This window comes from Malus sylvestris, chromosome 10 (genome assembly GCF_916048215.2).
Source record: "Malus sylvestris chromosome 10, drMalSylv7.2, whole genome shotgun sequence".
Taxonomy (NCBI): Eukaryota; Viridiplantae; Streptophyta; class Magnoliopsida; order Rosales; family Rosaceae; genus Malus; species Malus sylvestris.
In genome coordinates this window covers 6,837,431-6,859,228 of record NC_062269.1, presented here as the reverse complement: position 1 = coordinate 6,859,228, position 21,798 = coordinate 6,837,431, and the positions used below count along the sequence as shown (strand labels likewise).

General features: G+C 35.1%; 2 protein-coding genes across 5 annotated transcripts; both read right to left on the bottom strand.

Annotated features, from left to right (window-relative positions):
* Positions 1-1,654: 1,654 nt before the first annotated feature.
* Positions 1,655-3,441, bottom strand: LOC126586655 (protein CHROMOSOME TRANSMISSION FIDELITY 7-like). 2 transcript variants are annotated; one of them, XM_050251577.1, is made up of 4 exons: positions 3,134-3,441; positions 2,583-2,864; positions 2,377-2,472; positions 1,655-2,052 (listed from the first exon to the last, which is right to left on the bottom strand). In XM_050251577.1, the coding sequence occupies exons 1-4, from the start codon at positions 3,310-3,312 to the stop codon at positions 1,932-1,934; spliced, it is 678 nt and encodes a 225-aa protein (XP_050107534.1). In that variant the 5' UTR covers positions 3,313-3,441; the 3' UTR covers positions 1,655-1,931. The 2 variants fall into 2 exon arrangements, with proteins under 2 accessions (XP_050107534.1, XP_050107535.1); XM_050251578.1 differs by having other exon boundaries at positions 2,583-2,861.
* A 4,548-nt stretch (positions 3,442-7,989) lies between these two features.
* On the bottom strand, positions 7,990-20,692 carry LOC126586647 (uncharacterized). 3 transcript variants are annotated; one of them, XM_050251564.1, is made up of 21 exons: positions 20,477-20,692; positions 20,110-20,172; positions 19,936-20,008; positions 19,540-19,662; positions 19,094-19,263; positions 18,424-18,573; positions 17,545-17,688; positions 16,976-17,036; positions 16,276-16,589; positions 15,283-15,414; positions 14,426-14,545; positions 14,088-14,174; positions 13,789-13,911; positions 13,460-13,580; positions 13,234-13,359; positions 12,441-12,575; positions 11,868-12,019; positions 11,541-11,681; positions 9,937-10,260; positions 9,264-9,406; positions 7,990-8,395 (listed from the first exon to the last, which is right to left on the bottom strand). In XM_050251564.1, exons 2-20 carry the CDS (start codon positions 20,164-20,166, stop codon positions 9,296-9,298), a joined length of 2,664 nt encoding a protein of 887 aa, XP_050107521.1. In that variant the 5' UTR covers positions 20,167-20,172; positions 20,477-20,692; the 3' UTR covers positions 7,990-8,395; positions 9,264-9,295. The 3 variants fall into 3 exon arrangements, with proteins under 3 accessions (XP_050107521.1, XP_050107519.1, XP_050107522.1); XM_050251562.1 differs by having other exon boundaries at positions 9,276-9,406; XM_050251565.1 differs by lacking the exon at positions 9,937-10,260 and having other exon boundaries at positions 9,276-9,406.
* Positions 20,693-21,798: the final 1,106 nt, after the last annotated feature.

Genomic DNA, 21,798 nt, shown 5'->3' with positions numbered 1-21,798 from the left:
ACATTGTGAATAACTTACTCTCTAACTAAATTACAAGCTCTATTTATAGAGCAATAAACCAAAGAAACCCTAATGCGTATATGCCAAAAATACCCTACTACAAAATCAAATCAAATCTCTAATTAATTTCCTAAATAAACCTAATAAATTCCAACAGATGCCATTTCGACAGACCTATACTCTTACCAATATAGTCAAGGTTGCCGAACCCGGTGCACAAGATCCAGAGCTTCATAGTGAGTTGCATAACCTTGTCTTCAAGTTATACAACTTAAAGTCTACAGTGTTCCTTCCTCGGCCGAAGTCGCTCAATTCAGGAATCAAAAGTGCATTTCACCACATCCATTACATTCAAAATATTCGCCCAATCGAGTTCGGTAGCAAACTGATACGCCCGCATCAGCAATTAACCACCTAAAAGTGTAATTAGCTCCTTAGTTATTTCGGCATGTATACCATGTAGTCTCTGTGATTTATAGGGTCAACAGAAACGGTGTGCAAATTATTGGTACTTTTGCTGCTGCTATTCTTAAATTTGACCGAAACCTGCATCTGACATATGTGTCTTACTCATTTACACCCACATCAGAATTTTACAGCATTCAAAACCAAATATAAATTCGATGGTACCCCATCAAACTACCAAACCTTTACTCAATTTTTTCCGGGGGGTCCAAATTAAAACAACTAGGTTTCAACCATTCGTATATAAATTCACCATCTCCTGGGTCTTTTCTCCCTCAAGTTAACCTTGTTGAGTTTCCTCGTGAATTAGCTAATTCGAGCTCACTCCCTTTGGTTTGGTTCCACATCACAAGTCCAAAATGGCATATAACTGGAAGTGGTTGTTTGTCACTTCTATCCTTTTCACATTATCAATTTCTTCAGCCTTGGGCGGCGGCGCCGCCCCTCGAAAACTCTTAGCACCAACCTTTCCTTATAATGTGCCCAATATTAATATTCCAAACCTCAACTTTCCACCTCTGCCACCCACAATCGACCTTCCTTTTCTGCCACCCACACCACTTTGGCCAGAATACAGGTTGCCTCCCCCTATTACTTCACTTCCAGATTTCCCTCCAGTTCTCACTTTCCCCATCGCCTCTCCACCTTCAATTACCACTACCACCCCTTAATTAAAACCATCAATATATACACACATAAATATATATATATATATATTATGTCTATGTCTTTTATATATTATAAGTTGGCATTTGCCAATATATCTTGGCACTAACTTGCTATTGTATGGTATTATTATAGTTTCCAAATGCAGTTAAATAAAGGTGGATTCATTGGATCCCTCTAGCTAGATCTGTTTTGGGGACCTCAATCGTTTGGTGTTGCAGTGTTGATACAGTGATGAATGCTATTAGTCAATTGAGCTACAAGCATTTTGTGAGCAACTTTAAACATTTATCGATATAGTTTGTGTAAGCCGAAGAAAAATTGAATAATTTTGTAATGATCAATTTCCATATAATATTGTGGCGTGGTGTATCATTGCTCTTGCTCAATTGTAATAAAATCTTTCGACACTATAATAAGCGACCAATTACCGGTTATGGCTCATTGCTTCAAACATTTGACATTTCTCCTTTCTATTATAAAAAGGTTAATTGAGCGATATTCTAATTTAATTTAAACTAAATTACGTAAATAGCCATTTGAATTTGGGATGAAGATGAAAAGTAACTGCTCTAGCCAACTTGTCTACACATTTCTAAAGCACTAAAAACGACACTAAAACTAGAGATCAATAGTATTAGTATAAACATCAACCTTGCAAACCGACGCTGAAATTGGAGATCCTACCATTCCTCTCCTACCAAAAATGTTCATGTACGGAGGAAATATCTATTTACGTTCGCTTATAAAACGTGCCAACAGCACAGCAAGGAAAAGTTTCATCTCTTTTTCCATTCCATTCATCTCTTTCTCTTGGCACCAGCTCCTGAACCTCGGCCACCTTTTTTTCTCAACGGCAGCAGCAGAACCACCTCTTCGTCGGCCAGCTGTTGTCTTCTTTGCACTTGTATTTGGCGTACCCTTCAAATTGAATTGTACCATACAACATAGTAACCCCATTCAGCACATCTTCAAGTTAACTTGAAACAATACCACAGACATAGGGCTCGTTTGGTGTCTAGGGTTGGATTTGATTATATAACCCATTATATTCAAGGTATGGTTGAAGCAAGAAATGAAAACCGTGTTTAAATTGAGGTGCAAGCCAGATGGGGTAAGTTTCCTTCACTCTAATCATTCATCTCTACCTTTATCATACCTTGAATTCTTTGAATTATCCTATCCAATCCAATCCAATCCTCTGATAAAGTATCAAATTCAAGAAAACAGATTTTGTGTTCGAACCTTGTTTCTCTGCGCCGGAGGATCAGAATCTTACACCAAAACAATCCGACCTCCTTCCACAGAAGGCAAATGAACAACCCTCTCATTGCACCATCCCTGCAAAATTTGGTCAGCAATTTGAGTAAACAAGCACCCATTTCTAACAATCTCATTTTTTTATAAATGGACCTAACAAAGGAGACACAAAACCTATAACGAATTTGCACCTTGAATGGAATTCCATTGGTATAGTCCTTGTGAAATGCCCTGTGAGCGTCCTGTGAGCCTTCTCATCGTCTTCGTCTCCGGCGGTATACTTATCCCCGCAAGTGGAGCACATGTGCAGATTAAAATCAGACTGTCCATAGTCCAGATAGAACTGAGCATAGCTTCTCTTCTTGTTCTTGATCACTGTTCTTCCCAATGTGGTCGATTCCGGCTTCCCGGAATTACCATCAGAAAAGGGTTTCTCCGGCAATTGGTTCACTGGATTTTTGTCCCTTCCACTACTTTAGTAGACAAAGAAAAGATTGGAAGGGAAACAGAAGCAAATAAATATAAATTTAAACAGTCAGTAAATCAATATATTCATAAATAAACTAAATCTCGGATTTTCTGTATGGAAAATCCCAGAATTTTAAATCCAGGCTAACCCAAGTTCCTAATTGTCTTAACAGAAGCTACCCAGAAACAACTTTTAATAAAAAATAAAAATAAAAATTGAAACGTTTTTTCTCGGCATCCAAACAGCAGAAAGCCCAGAACAAAAAACAAATACCTTTGCGGGTTTGGAGCTCTTCGCTTGTAGGTGTTACAGTACTGGTGCTGCGTATTCTCCCAGATGGTCAATTCGTCGTCGTTTTCGTTGGAAAGAAGCGGAGGTGCGGCTGCTGGGTTGGGTGAAGAGTAAGAAGAAGAGGAGGAGGGTTTGAAGAAGGCACTGATCTTTGATTGCATTGCATGAATTCGTCGGAGTTGATTTGAATTGGATCTGATTTCATTGCGCTTACCTCATCATTGACTTTGATTTTGGCGCCAAGAAATTGGGGAAATTGGGGGATTGAGTCAATTTTCCCGCCTAATTTATTTCTTTGGGCCTTCTGTTCCTTTTGAACTAACCCTAGAGTTTTATTGAATTTGATCACTTTTTATTTTGGAATATTTTGGATGCAGTGCTTAATCCTTGACATTTTTTTATTAAAATCTTAATAGTATTCAAAGTTTGATCAAAGTCTTTTGACTTTGTACACCTCATTATATTACTATTAATATTTATATTTTTATAGTTTTGACATTAATTGTTTGATATTTTATGAGATTTATAATCATATAAATTTAAAATCCTTCATTATAATACTATTAGAAACAGTTACAATAAAAAATTCAAACATTTTGATTTAATAAATGGATAAAAACTATGTAAAAATAAGAATTAATAAATGGCAAAATAATGTATCCATAGTGTTAAAAAAATTGGTACATTTTACAAAAAAAATAGGTACATTTCACATATAACAAAGTGGTACATTAATAAAGAAGAATGGGTACATTATAAATAAATTAGGATACAGATAAAAGATTAAAAAATTATTAGTACAAATGATTTTTTTTTAAATATAGGTGCTAAAAGAAATTAATACATGGGTACAAAATAAAACTAAAAAAGAAAATACTACAAATTAAAAAAAATGTTGCAAATTAAAAGTGGGTACAAACTAAAAATATAAATATATGATACGAAGTTTAGGCATAAAACATAAATATATCATATGTAATTTTTCTATCATTGATTAAATATACAATGTCACATGATGGTATATGACACACCCCGACCAAAATCAAGGCATGATGGCCGTCACGTGAAGGTGACGTAGCCATGTGCACAGTGCGGAAGCAGTAAGGATAAGAAATATATGAATAATTAAAAATCGAAACTACTAGAGTGCATTAGAAAACAGGAAGTGTTAGGAGTAAGATACAAAAGTAAGTACTCCTAATCAGAGCATAGAAAGTCTAGGTGCAGTCCAGTAGGATAAGTACTAGTCATACAATACCATATGATGTCCTACAATTATTTTGATAAGTCAGAACCGCCGAAGTCCTCAAGCCACCAATATCAAGCTTACCTAAAACCTGGAGGGGCGCAAAACAAAAAACGTGAGTGGGCAAAAACAAATGTTTTACAAAACCATTTCATTTATCAACATATCTAACCCCTCGCTGTAAAACATGTATAATTTTTCCCATAATCAAGATCTAAGCATATACATAAATATATATGTAATCATATCAATTCAAATCATGCTTCACATAATCATATTCATATGTATGCCATGCCAAGATATAACAGGGTAAGCAATTCAGGTAAGAATAATTTCATATAAATATAACAAGTTAGCCAGAACCCCTGTGGTAGTCTGTAGGCTGAATTCATAGCTCAACAGTCAATCTAACTGGAGTCACTACAATGACCTATACAGCACTATATTGCACAAGAGTCGGAACCAAATGACAAGGTTTGTATGACAATAGTGGGTGTAATATAATCATGCTCAATACTACTCTCACATAATAGATGGGCGATAAATCGCTAGTCACCTACGAGTTGGAACCACCTAAGATGGTCTATACGACAGGACTGTGCACCTAAATTGGATCCAATATGAGCATATGGTCCAAGAAGTGACATAATAAACAGGTCTGTGTCATATCTCTGGCTAAATCACAATCACCCTAGGTGCAGTTTTATGAGCTCCACATTATTCAATCACATATCGCACCATTGATAATTCATATAACCTAACATAACTCACCTGAGTTTACCTGAGCGTCCACAACACCACAATTATATATAATGCATCATATACCAATTCATATACGAAATATAAATTCATATGCATGGCATTTAAGGCATACTTTCATTTAAAGTCATATTTCTAAGAAAATATCAAGTATATAAATATATACTGAAAACCAAAAGCCCACTCACTAGTATGTCGAAGGGTCGTAGCCCCCAAGTCATCCTTGAACAGGCTCGTCCTCTGGATAAGTCTCACCTATATGCGAATTAACTATAAAAATGTTATTTAAATCACATAGACAAAACTAGCTAATAACTTCTCATACATAGCTCAAATTGGGTATATGAATATACCACAGTCACCTACACAACCTCAGGATCATCCCCAAATTTTTAGAATAATTTTTGGACCACCCACGCGCCGCCCAAGGCATAGCAACACACGACGCCCACGCGCAGGCACATGCCAGGCACGCTGACGGAGTCAGTTAACGCCGTCAGGAATATTCCATCGAATCCATGCATATACCGTTAGATTCTTAACGGCGTCAGCCAACGCTGTTAGCATTTTTCGTCAAAACTGACGGAATATTCTCTATCTTCTTTGGCGAGTCGCCGGTCGCCGGTGACTTCGTCGGTTTCTGTAAAACTAAATAAATTGTCCTAACTTCTTCATTTTTGCACCATTTTCAATATAATTGGTACCATTTTAAAGATCTCAACAAGAGGAACAAAATCATACCTGCCCCGACCTCCAACTCGTCAGAAATTCGCCGGAAAAAGCCTCGATAATTCCGACCAAATTTGAAACTCTTTGTTATCACGATTCCAACGTCCAATTTCTTTAAACGAGTACTCCGAGCTTCGTAAGGACCTCTTTAAGCTCCCTATGAGCTTGAAATTCTTGAAACAATCATATTTACGTCCACATGAACAATGCTAAATTTCTGGGTTACGAGTTCTAGGGTTTTTCGAAGCATTCACGTCCAAACAAAGGTACCAATGAACTCAGGAGGTTACAATGAGCAAGAATCTTACCTTTAAAACTTCGATCCGTGCCTGAAATGGAGAGTTCGAAGGTTGTCCGTATAGTTTGTACAGAAGTTGCAGGAAATTCGAGAGAGTGAGAAAGAGAAGTCCACGGGAGAAAGGGAAAGTGTGCGTGTGTGTGGTCCACGTGGGTCACCAACCCAAAACCAAAGAAAATACCTTCTAAGTCCTAAGTGTCCCAAAACTTAGGAAAATTTAGAATTAATCCAAATAAAACTTAAACTTAAACCACACCACCACATAACTCACAACGTTCAAGGGTAATTTAATAACTTCACGTCATCGATAAAATATTTCGGGACAGGCTGTGATAGTATACACATGGGTATAAACACAAATAAAACTTTAAAAAATTGGGCACAAAAAGAAACTAATATATGGGTACAAATTAAAAATGAAAAGAAAATTGGTACAAATTAAAAAATATTTGCAATTAAAAATAAGTACAAACCAAAAATAAAAATATATGATAAAAAATTTAGTCATAAATATAAATATACTAATTGTAACATTTTTAACACTAAATGAATATATTTAAAAATAAAAATATTTTATTATTCAAATAATTAATGATGTTATTAATACTCAAGAACCTTGATCAAAAATTGAAAATGAATAGGATTTTAATCAATGGAGTAACAAAAAGAAGGATGTTATTAATACTTTTTTATATGTATTTAATACAATCATCATCTCAACGATCATATATGATCTCCCAATTTACGTATATTCGCATATATTACATATGACCGTTAAATGACGATTCTATTAAATACATGTAAGTATTGTTGTCAATCACTTAATTAATTAGATGAATAATGAGTTACATTGCATACAAACACAAATTTCAGAGTTAATGAAAACTAAAGAGTTTTAAAGTGTTAAACATTTAACAAGCCAGTTTAGGGTCTCGGCATCTTTATAATCCTAGCCAAAGGTTGCAAGCTTCCCTTGGTTCCACCTTGAAACACAAATCATAAAGTCTGACATAATAACAAGCAATTAAACCCGTCAGACGTAAGAAAGCTGACTAGGAGGATCTTTTAGAGTAGTGCACTGTCGACTGACCCTTGATCTTCTAAGAATGATTCAGGAGAGAGCGAAAGCGAGAGTGCTTGTCGGGACACAAAAGATGTGAACTATGAGAAGTTCAGTTGATTAACCATACGTGAATCATCCTCTATTTTGATTTTTGAGATAGTTATATAGGCCCTTTATGCAAAAGGATCTCCATTTTTTGAAAAAAAATGGGGATTAGGTGTGAGGCTCACTCTACATCGAAATTCAAGGATTCAAACTGTCTATTTTGTAAGTCTCGATTCATATATCATTCTTGTAAAAATTCAATTCAATCAGAAACCATTTGCCTATTCAATTATCAAGATCAAATTTCATTGTTTCTTATATAACAAAATATTCGTTCATTTCTTTGAATCCAATTAGATGTCTTAAATATTTCCGATTTGACTAATATTTTGCAAGAATGGTCTATAAGGTACAATTTGAAAAATAAATGATTTGAATCGTTAAAGTTCGATATGGTATGGACCCCACAACTAACCTCCATTTTTATAAAAAAATAAGGATCCCTTCCCTTAATGACTTCCTTTATAAATCATAAATATATGAAGAAAATATAAATCTTTCGAGGGCATTTGGTTTATCATCTGCACCAATCTTGTTTTGTTTTTCTTCTACCTTTCATTTTTGTGTGTTCCTGGAATATTTTGAACTAATTTGTTATTTTGGAGAATTTAGTATGTTTTTAGTTGTAAATAACAGGATTAACAAAAATAATGATCTTGTCAATTACTAGGTTAAAGATAAGGAGTAAAAGTACAAAGAAACACTATTCCTAAATCGCCATCAATCTGTTTCAATCTTTCTACAACAAAATTGGACACCCAACATAGCCAGATATATGATGGAGACACTACTTTAGTTTCATACAACCAAAACCCGAAAAATATGCTACATGTTTTGAGACTCTTTTCTTCTTTTGCTTTTGATTAGTTACACTCGTTGAAAACCATGAGGGAGATGTGCATTCAGTCCGGGCCTTCGAGTACCTAAGCTGAACCAAGTCAAGGATTGACGACCAACATCAATCCAGAAGCCGTACTCTAGCTACTGGATCTGGACCCTCTGTTCTCTTTAAACTCCTTGTACTTCCACCATAGTTGTGTACTCCTGCAACAACGGAATCAGATGCAGCGGACACTTACTGCTGTCCGGAAAACAAGTAGTTAAACTGTTTATCTAAAATTGGTCATTCGCTAATCGTTATCCCAAATGTCTTCCAAACACTGTTCTAAAAATCCCCGCCTAGCGCCGCCTAGGCCCCGGCTAGGCGCTAGGCGGCTGGTCACTGTCCCGATTAATGCCTAAGCGTTTGAAAATTAAGAAAGGGCGCCTAGACGAGCTGAGGTGCCCGCCTAGCCCGCCCAAACCTGCCTAGGTTGCGACTCACTTAGAAAATAGATAACTTTCAATTTGCATTTAATTTTTTTTCAATAAATTGTAAGAGACTTGTTGAATACTTACATGAGTACACAATATATGCTTGTTCCCCATGTTTTCATTATGTTCCAATACTTCGTAATACATATGTCATTCTATTTTGTAGTTTATGATAAAATTATATATATTTTAAGTATAAATAGACCCTTATTTACACAAAATATAATGAATTTACTTAAATCCGCCTAGTCGCCCGCCTAGACCCTGCCTAGCCGCCTAGGCGCGAGGCCCCAGCCTGCTGCCCGACTAGCGCCTAGCGTCTTTTAGAACCTTGCTTCCAAGTGTGATTTTAAAGCAACAAGGGCTAAAGCACATTCCAGAGCCATATACTCTCGTCTCCCTCCTCCCACTGGATTGTGTACGCATGAAATATAAACTTCTGAATAGTCACTTTCATCTCTTTATTTATTTATTTGAGAGAGAGAGAGAGAGAGGAAAGAGGGGGTGGGGGGTGTGATGGTGGCTTAAAAAGGAAGCGGATTATTAGGACCCTACACATAAATGAATCCTAAAGATGCTTATGAAGAAGAAGACTCACAACGCAGGTTACCTCAGGTTAACAACGTTCTTCTAGACTGACTGCATCTCAGCGTGCAGTGTATTTATTACATTCTGTAGTCTACCAAGTGCACATTGCACCTGGTGCTTTTCTTCAATCGTCATGCTGATTTCCTTTGATGACTGCACAAATAAAGTAGAACAAAATTAAAGATCGCCATTTTTTTTCCGGAAAAAAAAAAAAAAAAAAAAAAGATCTCAACACAAAGCGCACATGTAAGAGTTGAGTGCGTGGAAAAAACCAAATCAAACCAACGAAAGAATTACACCTGGGACAAAAATTTCCAGTTGTAAAGTAGTTACATATGGAGTGACAGATCAATTAGAATATCAAAGACTTTTCAATCCATAACGCTCTTCAAATTACAATTTATATATTTTTGAACATTGCCCCATATATCACTACGTATATCAATCCTTTCATCCACTGCACGCAGTACATACCATATGTAACATGTACATGTTGACTAGACATTGCACTGCAGTTACTCTCTTTTTAAACATTTATAATTTATAATAATTGGAATTATCACGGGAATGGATCAAATAATCAAATTCAAAAGAGGACGAGCTTCAGGTATGCTGTAAGGGGAAAAAAAAAATCAAGATTCTCTGAATATGCAGGGTTATGCCTGAGCGTGCAATGAAAATACCTGTAATAACCTGATGCCTTTCATGATATAGTCAATCTCTGCCTTGAACGAAGATATGATTTGACAGATTTTGTCATCCATATGCATCAATTGAAGCAGGAAAACGACTGCATCTACCATACTTGAAGTGTCAGTTGCGTAGTGGGTAAGATCACCAGTTACATGCAGCAAACTACTTTCAGTTATCCATGACCCCAACGTATTCAATACAAGATTCAGAAGTTTGTGACTTTTATCAAACAAGACAAAGCAAGGGATGAGATAATAACGACATGAACTTGAAGAAATGGAAACGGTGGTCTTCTTGTCATCTTCAACAATGCACTGCATCAGAAGGCAGAAACTTGAGAAACGGTAAAACTGAAACAAGGCCGAAGGACCTTCATTGTTTGAAATAGAATACTATGCACTAGAGCGTTATGCAACAATTTAAAAGTTCACGAAGAGGGGGCACAAAATGTAAAACAATACCACACGTCTACAAACATATAGAAAGCATTAGAGCAAGATATCTGCAAAATGTTCCCTATATTGATAATTATTGAAAAGACATATATAGACATCCCTTCCAAAACCCCATCCTCCAGACCAGCGGTAGTATGAGATTGCAAACAAAATTATATTTTGTTGGCTTTTTATTAGAGGACATGATATTTAAAGATTCCAATCCATCGATTCTTGTGTCACAACGTACAACTATGGAAGTATGACATGGTAACTAGCAACTTACAACACAAAGATACATTTGTACTTCATAGAGGTTCCTATTGGAAAACACAACAATTTAAGATGAACCTGTAAAGCAAAACGTCTTTGTGGATGTCTTTTCTCTTTGCCAAGGATAATGAGTCAATTATTATGCATGCATGAATTACTCTCTCTCTTTGTTAGAAAGATATTAAACGTACCGAGGCCAGCCTAACCCTAATCCATTATCCTCATTTTGGTTACATTTGCAGACAGCGTACCCAGGCCAGCCTAATCCTAACCCAATTATCCCACCCTGGACAACTATGTGCATGATATTAATGCTGCCTTGCATCGTCATTAATACTAAAAATCTAATTAATAAAGGAAACATAAAGAAAATCCTGAGTAACTAGTGAAAAAATAAAAAAGAAACCAAATCCTTGGGGCACAAGGAAATATAAGGTTATCCAAAACTAAAACTTTACTAAAAATCTTAAAACTTAAGCCTCTTTTCTTTGAAATGTAATCGAGCCACTAACAAATATGCAACACTGACTTAATACTTTTTCCTACTTCCAGATATTATTCTTGAATGCATGAGCATTATTCTTTCTTATTTTGTAGCACTCTCGTTTCTTTGATTTTCTCCGCTTTAATTGACCCCTATCTTGTCCTACATCAATAACAGATATCAAATCTGAGCATCCCGTGAAAAAACTTATTTTCATGGGAAAGACAAATTTACATATGAGCAGCAGAGAATAACAGATTCAATAAATATTGAATTTCAGAAACCAAAAACACTGGAATCCTCAGTGGAAAATATTCCAAACTAAGTTAGAAGACACAAGAAAGTAAAAAATGGTGTTTGGGTGGTTAAGGCAGATGCTCTCCGAACAAGAAATGAAAGTTACCTGCACACCGTCAATCAGATACCGTGGAAGGATATTGCCAAGGCTTATAAAAGCTCTTTGGGAAATTATTGTGGTTTTAGAGTCCAGTGTAATAAGCGTCCTAAGCATAGCACAAATGTTGTCTAGAGGAGGATTTTGAGACTGAAATATGTACAAAAATCAGAATCAGGAAAAATAGATAAACTGTAACTTTCAGAAAGAAAACACAGGAACACACAGTAAGTTGACAAAGTTAAGAAGATGAAGTTAAAAAATAATAAGTTAAGAAGATATTGATGTAAAGAAAACAGAAAAACACAATAAGATGAAGTTATCTAGTCAACTCACCATCTGATCGAGTATAATTTTCTCTAGCATCTGCAAAACAAGAGTATTATCACCCATCTGTGACAGGCATGAGCAGACAATTCGGCTGAGTGACTTAAAAGTCCCTCGATTTGAGATATTCACATCACTCTCTCTAACAGGAACGATATTTTCTGCCATGATGAAGCCATTTTAGGTTTGGAACCCAAGAAATTGCAATAAAAATTATGCATATAAGTAATAAATTGGTTCTCTAGTAATACTAATATGAAGGCATCGGATCTTTTGGCAGAAAAAACAATAAATAGCTATAAATAGTCCAGAGCAGGAACTTTCTATCCCAAAATCTCAGAGCAAGATAATTTTTGTTCTGAAGCAGCCTTATAAAATGTGTTGACAAAGTCTTACACTTGCAATTTAGTTACCTTATTACGATAAAGCATGAAAAAGGTTAAATCATTTGAAAGTCACCATATTAGTAGAAACTAGAAAACTTGAAATTTGAAAGTCATCATAAGATGTCAACCCGTGCAAATAGAAATTACACATACTAATACAAACCATGAAGAGGAGAAGAAATTCTGTCAGACGTACCTGGGAAAACTCTGAAACGGGAGAGCAAAGTGATCAAGAAACTAATGTGATCAACAATCTGAATATGCCCAGATTTATAAGCTGAATTCAGGACCTCTATGATTCGAAATAATACATATTGTTCCAGATCAGGACCTGCAATGAACAGGAAAGAGATAGAAATGTCACTTAAACAATCCCAATTTGCAAATAACTCGTCATACTTCAACAATGTTCACACATCACTGGAAAGCAGAAGAGAGAACATTCATCATTACTTCATATTGTTACCATATAACATCAATCAGAACAGAATCACCCTTTGATGTTTAATGGCACGTCTAACCCCCTATATATTTGGATTTAATCACTTAACAAATGACAGTTACATTAAGACATGAATGGCAAGCATCTATGTTCCAGTTGATGGAAAATTACTATCATTCAGCCACAAAATGATGCAACAAAATGGTTTCTACATCAGATTTTAAAATGACACTCTTTCTAATGAAGAAACTGATGAGGATAGGATTTTTTTTCCTGATTCTTGTAGTAAAAGATAACTCTACCAACAAAACTACTGTGCAGAAAGGAACATATCTGATACCCATGTGACTTTAACCTATAATACTTTTGGAATCCCAAGGTTCCTTTATAATTGTTATAACAGAAACAAGAATAGCTTGCATATTAATGGCACGCATGAGACATTAAAAAAGTCAAAATAATAACTATAGGGAACTTTGTGCAGCATGCCAAACCTAAGCTGTCAAATCCATACAGAATCTAACCAAGGCAGAAATGAATAACTTACATAGGCAACAGTAAGCTATTGACTTCAGCAAAGGTGGACCCAAATTAGAGATATAACAGAGGCAGGAAAGAGAGAGTTCTTGAGAATCTCTGGGAAGCCTTAAAAAGGGACCATATAATACATTTCCTGCAAGAACAAGAGGCGGAATCATAAGAAACCAAGTTGTCTGCTGATGGATGATTAATCCACAAAGAAGAATACTAGTGTCTACTGAATGGGCTCTTACCATCATCTTGACTTATGCCAAAAAATTTTTGCAGTGACAATTGGATGTTGTCATATTCCCATGCAAAGGAAGAGTTCACTAAAGCACGTTGTCCCAGGCGAAGTAGAAGGTGCAGCACAACCTGAAGAAACATGCAATATAAGCCAGAACTAATGGGGTGAAAAAGCATAGGTGATGATAAAGACTGACTATGCAGAAAAACAAAGATGATAAATAATGACAATATTAATGAATAACGTCCTGACACAGAGATACAGATGCAAAACCTACTGTCTAGATTCTTCTGTGTCAATACAACTGTCTGTCTTACGAGGTTAAAAAAATGTTACCTGGGAATAGTATGGGTTTTTATCATCCAGCAGAATAAGCAACACAGGAAGCTCTCTTATCCACGTAATCTGAAAGTCTAATATCTCGGGAATACTCGGATCCAGGTACAGCATGTCTTGTCTCTATGATGTGTAGAAAATATATCGAAATTCAATTTGAGAGAGAGAGAGAGAGAGAGAGAGAGAGAGAGAGAGAGAGAGAGAGAGAGAGGAGTCTGATTTCTTACTACCACAAGTATACTAAAGGGAAAGAAAAAACTTGGAGAAATTGCAAGCAGGAGGTATAGAATCAAGCTTACAGGAACTAGCAGCTCCTCCAGTACAGAAATACAAGCCAATTTTAAAGGGGATACAGGATTGCAGTCCTTGAATGCCTCACTAAAAGCCTGCATTTAATGATATATAGGTAACATCATTTCCAGAAGTTAAAAGACAAATCATTTAATACCCCACTACAATGGTTTGTGGAAATTGGGAACCTCTAATTGTTTTAGAACCAAATCTACAGTTACACAACCATTGAAGTACTTAAAGAAAAGAGTAAAGACAATCTTATAAGGAAAAAGGAATTCCGTTGACATAACTCTGCTGATGATAAACTCTTGGAATGTAAAATAGTTTTAAGCACAGCTCATACCTGAAGAAGGCGAGACTTCCAGTCAACTGCCACTTGAGAAACAAGTTTTGGAACAAAAGGAAGAAGTGAAATTAAATGCTTCTCCCAGACTGCCTTACCAGAAAGTGTGTCATTGCATACCTGTAAAGTAACAAGTTTCCAACATTTTAAAAGAAGCTTTACAGAAAGTATTAGAAATGTAACCTAAAACATAACAGTACAAAACTATTAAATACAATAACTAAAATTGAATGAAATTTTCTTTTATAAATAACCACCATGGCAAGTTCTAGAGCATAAATGTTTTCTTCAAAATTTGATGCTGCAAGTAACAACCTATCAGTTACATTATTCTATTGAACATAATATGTCTTAATTTCTAGAAAAACTACATCAAGCACCCACCAGTATTTGAGGCCCAAACTATCATGGCAAAATGTAGATCATAAACTTCTTTTTACCTTCAAAACGTGATGCTGTGGAACAACAATCCATCATTTACATTATTATATCGAAGATATTATTTTAATATACTTTTTTCAAGGCAAATTACATCAAGCACCAACCAGTATTTGCACCCCAAATTAACCCCCACCTTTGTGCTTAAGGGGAGGATGTGCCATAAGCCCTGAAGGCCATCATCGACATTATTAATACACATTAGCAGAATGCAAATCATTTTATTTTTTTTGTCAATATATGAGATTATTTTATATTTCAATTCATTGAATAGAAACATTCAAATTACAATGCTATTATACTTATAACCGCTTATCACACCTAAATCAGCACTTCTAAGAAATACAAAGCACATGATGCAGAAATTTGAACAGCATGAATGCAACTTCCTACTAAAACATTATGGTAGACGAACCAACCTTTCCAAGCAGAGAATCTTCCAGAAATTCTAAAACTTTCTCAAATAAAACAGGAGGAGGGCAGATCCATTTGCTTAAGTGCAAAAATATTTCTGTCATCACAGTGTTCAAGACAAAATATTTAACATCATCCTGTCAAACAGAAATAGAAAAGAACCAATTCAAGTTAAAAAGAGAACTTGTAATACTGGCAACAAAAGACCCTCATAAAACGTGAAATGAGTTACTACAGACACACAGACACACACATCTACAGCTAAGAATGTGCCTCACATAGTAGACATCCCTTTCTAAGATATTTGGTGCCCAAATAGCACCTGCCCAGATCCTAAAGTTTGAAATTTCCCCCCAAGAAAAAACTCTAGTATATGATTCTTACTATACACTCAGGTTTCAAGAATGTAAGAGCTGCCAAGGGGTTGGCCTGATATAATCCATAGAACAAGACAGACTTATGGAAACATGACCTTCTATGAAAATGTCAACATGTTCAGATACCATTAGATAGTAATAAAAACTCCAAAATACTGAATCGAAATTGCAAGACATACAAGAAATATCTTAGGTGAACAAAACAGAAGAGAAATTGAGAGAAATGCAAGAAATATCTAAGATGAACAAAATACAAAATGTGAAGGTCAAATACACATTATTCATTGCATTTGTACTATAACTTTATACCAATTTTATTCAAAGTATAATATATCATTATCAATGAAATAACAAGGGTCTGAAAAAAATGGAATATATCAATGAAAATATTGACAAATACATCGATAATGAGAGAAATTGCAAATGACGGAAATTTTGACACAAAAATACAAATATAAAATATCAAGCAATACATAGGCTTCCATGCTTACTAGAGTATTAAAACAGAAAGACCATAGAATGGATGCAAAATAAAGTGAGACCAGTCAAGAGACTCTTAAAGAAGTCATTTTACAGAAACAATGATGAATTTAAAAGTTATATTAAGGTTATAACTTATACCTTTTCTGAAAGTTGATTTCTCATGTTCAGGGGAAACAAAACTTGTAAAAACTTCTTTACTAGTGTCACAGAGATAGTATCACACATAGTCACACCATGCCCCCCTTGAGAAGGTTGTGATTCTAGTTTACCCTCATCAGTCATATAAAAGAAGAATTTGACTGCAAGGTTTATGCTGTTAAGTATGGACAGCATACAATCAAATGATTGTGTATTAAGAAGAGAGCCAGTCTGAACTTCCGGAATAAAATCTTGGAAACAATTTACTAGAAATGGGACAAGATCCTTTAGTTTTGGGATGATGATTGAACATCCTACAAAAGAAAGCAAGATGACGATAGGTCAATATGAAAACGAAAAAAGGTATTAAATAATTGGAAGTTCTTGAATTGCGGAATGCTTGTCCCACTAAACAGCAACTTATTAACACAATCTAAGTAACAAGCTAATATTATCAGAGTGAATTTTGATTTCTCCTGCTGTGAGAATGCTGCCAACTGCAAGGCATTTGAAACTAAGAAGTACAAACTAATAAAATTACATAACCAAAATAAGTATTATCATTCCAAAGTTCAGGAACTTCAACTATCAAACTCATATTGATCTTTGTCGTGATATGAGCCATGACTAGACACATGGTGCCATCCGAAGAACATAATCGATAATGACGTATAAACACATGCACCAATGTATCACATACCAGCAGATTTTGCAGGTACATCAGGCTCAAAAGCATGCAGTATCCCTTGTCCAGCACCATTCTATTAAGTAAAAGGAAAGGTATTACAAAACTATTTCATCAATAAGGCAAGAGACTAAAATCAGTAACTCAGAACAGTTTCTTCCTGATGCAATTATATGCCTAGATAGTTTTTTTTTTCCTTTCATTTGGCCTCTGATCACCACTATAACCCAAGAAAAAAAATACTCTCCCATTAAAAAATTGTTCGTCCAGCTTCAAAAGTCAGATCTCCGAGTATGAATAAAAACAAATTTATTTTCAAAAGTTTCACATGTGCAGTTGAGGCTACTTTTCACGGCTTTCTGACTGACACATGCTTTGCACCCCTTGTCTATACTAACTAAGTAAGGGAAAATGATGATTATAATAACAACAATAACAAAATTTTACCGCAAAGTTTCAAGAATAATGTGCAATGAAAGAATACAGCTGGAAGGTACAAGAAAACAAGCAGGCTCACACTGCACGATACAAACAATGAAAGAAAACGTGCAAACCCTCCGGATTTTAAGAAAACTTAAAAATACCTTTTCACATGAGCGAGCTTCTCTCTTGTTACATGGCAAAAGTGACAAGCATAGTTCCAGGCCGGCAAGAGCAGTCTTGAGCTTGCCCTTGTCCTCTAAAAAAAACTGGTTCCTCCCCAGAATATCCTCAAAGCTTTGAAGAATCTGTCAATGAAGCAATCGTTAAAACAACCTTAAAAGTTATCTTTAAACACAAAAGAGAGCAGTAACACTGAAAATTTCGAGTTCATCTAATATTTAGATTCATTAACCACACAGACGGACAAAATCATAAACAATTGATAGGAAATAACGCAGTGGAAAATATAAAGGCAACCAAACAGACAAGCTCGCACACCCACCAGGGATAAAGTTTCGAACAAGAATATCTGCGTACAGGAATAACATGTCTAGTGGGAATAAGAAAGAAAGAAAGAAGATGACAAGTAACCTAAAGCTCAACATCTATAAGAACTTTCATGTTATTGAGCAGAATGAGAGCAAAGAAAACATGAAGAGAAGAGACCAAGAATTACAGAAAGAGCAGAATCTTGGAGAAAAAGAATGTTGTTGAATAAGGCCTCAATCCGTAACACTAGACCACAAAGTAGCAAACTCTAGCCATAAATTACCATTATAATGTAACTAAGAGACAGTGTGGAATCTCAAAAGATGATTATCATGTAACGTCCGATCTTTGTGACAGGTACATAACTACCAGAATATGCCTAAAGTCCATTAGAATAATGCATAGAAGAACAACAAACCATATAACAGTTCATAGTTAATGACCAAAGCATAAATCAGAAATTCTACAGTTGTACATCAGGATAACATATCTAATAAATGATTCCAATGAAAACACTGCATACAACATTTTACAGCACAATCTTAGGATACCTTTTCAGCATTCAAGAAGAAGGAAGGTGGATGGTATTGGATAGCAAGCTCCAAAAATTTGAAAGCCATCAACCGAACATCGATTGCTAAATGTGTCATTGCATTAAATATATAGGCCATCATCAAGGAAATCAACAGCTCTTGATTATCCTGGACAAGAAAAGAAGGGGGAAAATGTCACATTAAATTCATTGGCTATAAACACCACCGAACTTAATGATAATAATAGAGAGATGATGACAACAAAATCTCAAAACAATGTTACACTTAGATGAATCCATATATACAATAAAAGCAGTGTAGATGTGAAACTACCAAATTGTTCTATTGTATGGAAGATGCATAACATTAAGAAAAAGTGAAAACTAGGAAGGAAAAAGAATAAGCCCTTCAAAGATAATTTATGTCAATTTCTATGAAAGAGACAGAATTAATTCCAGAAGTATGGCCTGGCAGTTTAATTTAGTGCAATGCACGGCAACAATTGAATAAAATTTGGCATATAAGACACATGTATCGTGAAAAAATTAAGAGGAAAATAGTGAAATTAACAACCCAAAAGTTTCTTGAACTGCAAATAATAAAAAATAATCGTCCTTGTTTCGCATTAATACATATAATTCACAACAGGTTTTTACCTTGCTGCATTCAGACAAGAATAAAAAATTACCTCCTTACAGCCAGGTAAAATTACTGACTTAAAAAGTTGATATAGCGTATCTCGAACCAGCCTATTGTCATCGCCAATGCGTTCACGCAGCTTTTCAACAACAGCATACTTGTGCAACCTCAACTCTTCTGGATACCTAAGGAGTAAATCCTTCATACCCAATAAGGCATCTTCAGAGAGAAATAACAGTAAGATTATTAGATATATACTATATGGTACAGAATATCAATAAGGGGAAACAACTTCCTAGACAACATAATTATTGAAAAGGTCGTAACTTCTTCAAATTTAACACATTAAAACACAATCAATATGCAGAAATATATGATCAACGATCTAGGTAATCTATTTCAGGTTAAAAATAGATTAATTCTCATATTTTGGAAGATACTATACAGCTGTAAGCGCTTTCATTAAGAAAATATTTTAAAATAACATTAAAATACCTTTACGAACTTTTGGGTTGTAATGAGATGTTTGCTGAAGAAGTTCTTTCAACGTTAAACCTTTCTTGTTCACTGCTAATCCTGCCTTCTCCGATGCCACACTCTGTTCGGGAAGAACAATTGCTGCTCACAGTGACCATTATTTAGTACTCATTAAGAAACTAGCACACCACGATATTTGACATCAAAATGGAAGCACAAAGGCAACTCCTTCATCGTGGCAAGAAAAAGTATTTCAAACAATCAAACTCTCATCCTTAATTACTCTCGTCACCCCCAAACAAACTTATTTTAAAACGATGACAGAATTTTCCTTTCAATGAATTAACGAAAAACGACAGAGAGTACAAAAAGCAATATCAACTCATGAATTTAAGAACAGATTAAAATCAAAACCTTTGGACTTAATTTCAGTATTCGTGGCGTTCTTTGGTGGCGGCAACTTTCTGCCAATCTTTCGCTTTATTTTCTGCAAAAATTGCAAAAGAAAATAAACATCAAATGCAGACAAAGTTTCAGATGTTGAACTTCCCAAAGCAAAATGCATTCAAAACCCGAAATATCGATTACCTTGAAGTCGATGCCTCGCTTTTGCTGCTTCTTTGCCGGAGCCTTGGAGCGTGCCATTTATACCTACAGCATACACACAATAAAACGATCTTATTTAAGTTTTTGAACAAACTAATTACATTGTTTATTGTATGAAATACAATTCAATTGACGAAATTAAAGGCTCTGCTGATCATATTAGATAGTATCAAATGGCAATGCGGCGCCGTTTTCAGGCCCTCGCCAGCTATTAAGAACAAGAACTCCAGGAGCAGTAAACTAAACCAGCTCTCCGTTTGGCAGCTCAGAAAATTTGGGGAAGTAAAAAGGAAAATAGCAACTCTAAAAAATTAAAGAGAACGAATTGTTTCTCTCTTCCTTTGCGTACCTTTTTCTCGGCAACCAAACAGCGGGAATGGAAACAGTAAGCTGTAGTCTTCGAAGTGCCAAGCAACGAAGTTGAAGGAGGAGGAGGCGGAGAAGGGAAGAGAAGGTCAAGGAACAAGAAAGTGACAGTCACGGCGGCGAGGAGTAATTGCAGAGCGTTTTGAGAGGGAAGGGGGAGTTTTGTGGATCGGCGGAGAGATACAGTTCCTATTTTACTTCAATTGTAAATAACTTATTTTTATCCTAAAAATTTTATAATCGAAATTTTTAAAATTCTTAAAATTACTCAAAGATTATTCTTATATTGATTTTTATCATAAATAATCCTTAAAATTGATTTTCATCATCAAGATGGTGTCTGAAATTGAAAATCAATTAATGTAGTCATTGAAAATAGAAGTCGCAAATCAATGTAGTCATTCCGTCATAATTATGTTAAAATTTCCATTAAGTATTGATGTGGCACATAAATGGAGTCACAAGATTTACGGGTTTTTATCATAAATGATCCCTAAAATTGACTCACACCATCAAGATGGTCCATTGACCTAGCGCTAGATTCTGTTTTTTGGCAAAACCGAAACTAAACCGAAATTTCGGTTCGGTTCGGTTCATTTTTTTTGGGTTTTTTCTTAGTTCGGTTTTTTCCGGTTCGATTTCGGTTTGGTTTCCGTTTTTTTTTATGTTTATATAAAATAAAAGCAAGGTCTAATGGTCTATGACTATAATTAGACCTAGAATTCGTGTTGTGTTTCCCGTGTTCGTATTGTTTTCGTATCATACCCGATATTTTAACGGATCATGTCGTGTAACACTCGTTAAAATAAACGGGTAAAATGACCCGACCTGAAATCGATCCGATAATATTAACGGGTAATATAACTCGACGTGTTACTCGTTAAGGAAAATATATTTTAAAACAATAAATAATTAAATAAAAAACATAATACTTTTTTTGAGTGAAAAAAAAGGTTGCACGCCCAAACTAATAACCCTAAAACCTAAACCGACTTATTGCCAAGGTATTAAATATCGGTAATATGGAAATATCGGTAGTCCGAAAATACGAAAATATCGATGGAAATATCGGGATAATATCGATATCGATATCGATAAAAATTATATGGAAACCACGGAAATTGTAAAAAAAACTTGGAAATTTTTATTGAAACTTTGCAGGATGTTTATTTAGTCAATTATCTATTAGTTTATCAAAAAAAATTGGAAGGAAATGCATTGCATGATGGATTTAACATTATCAAGTTGATTATATAGCGAGCTGACAAACATTGTGAGTGTAGAAAATATGTAGTAATTAATGAA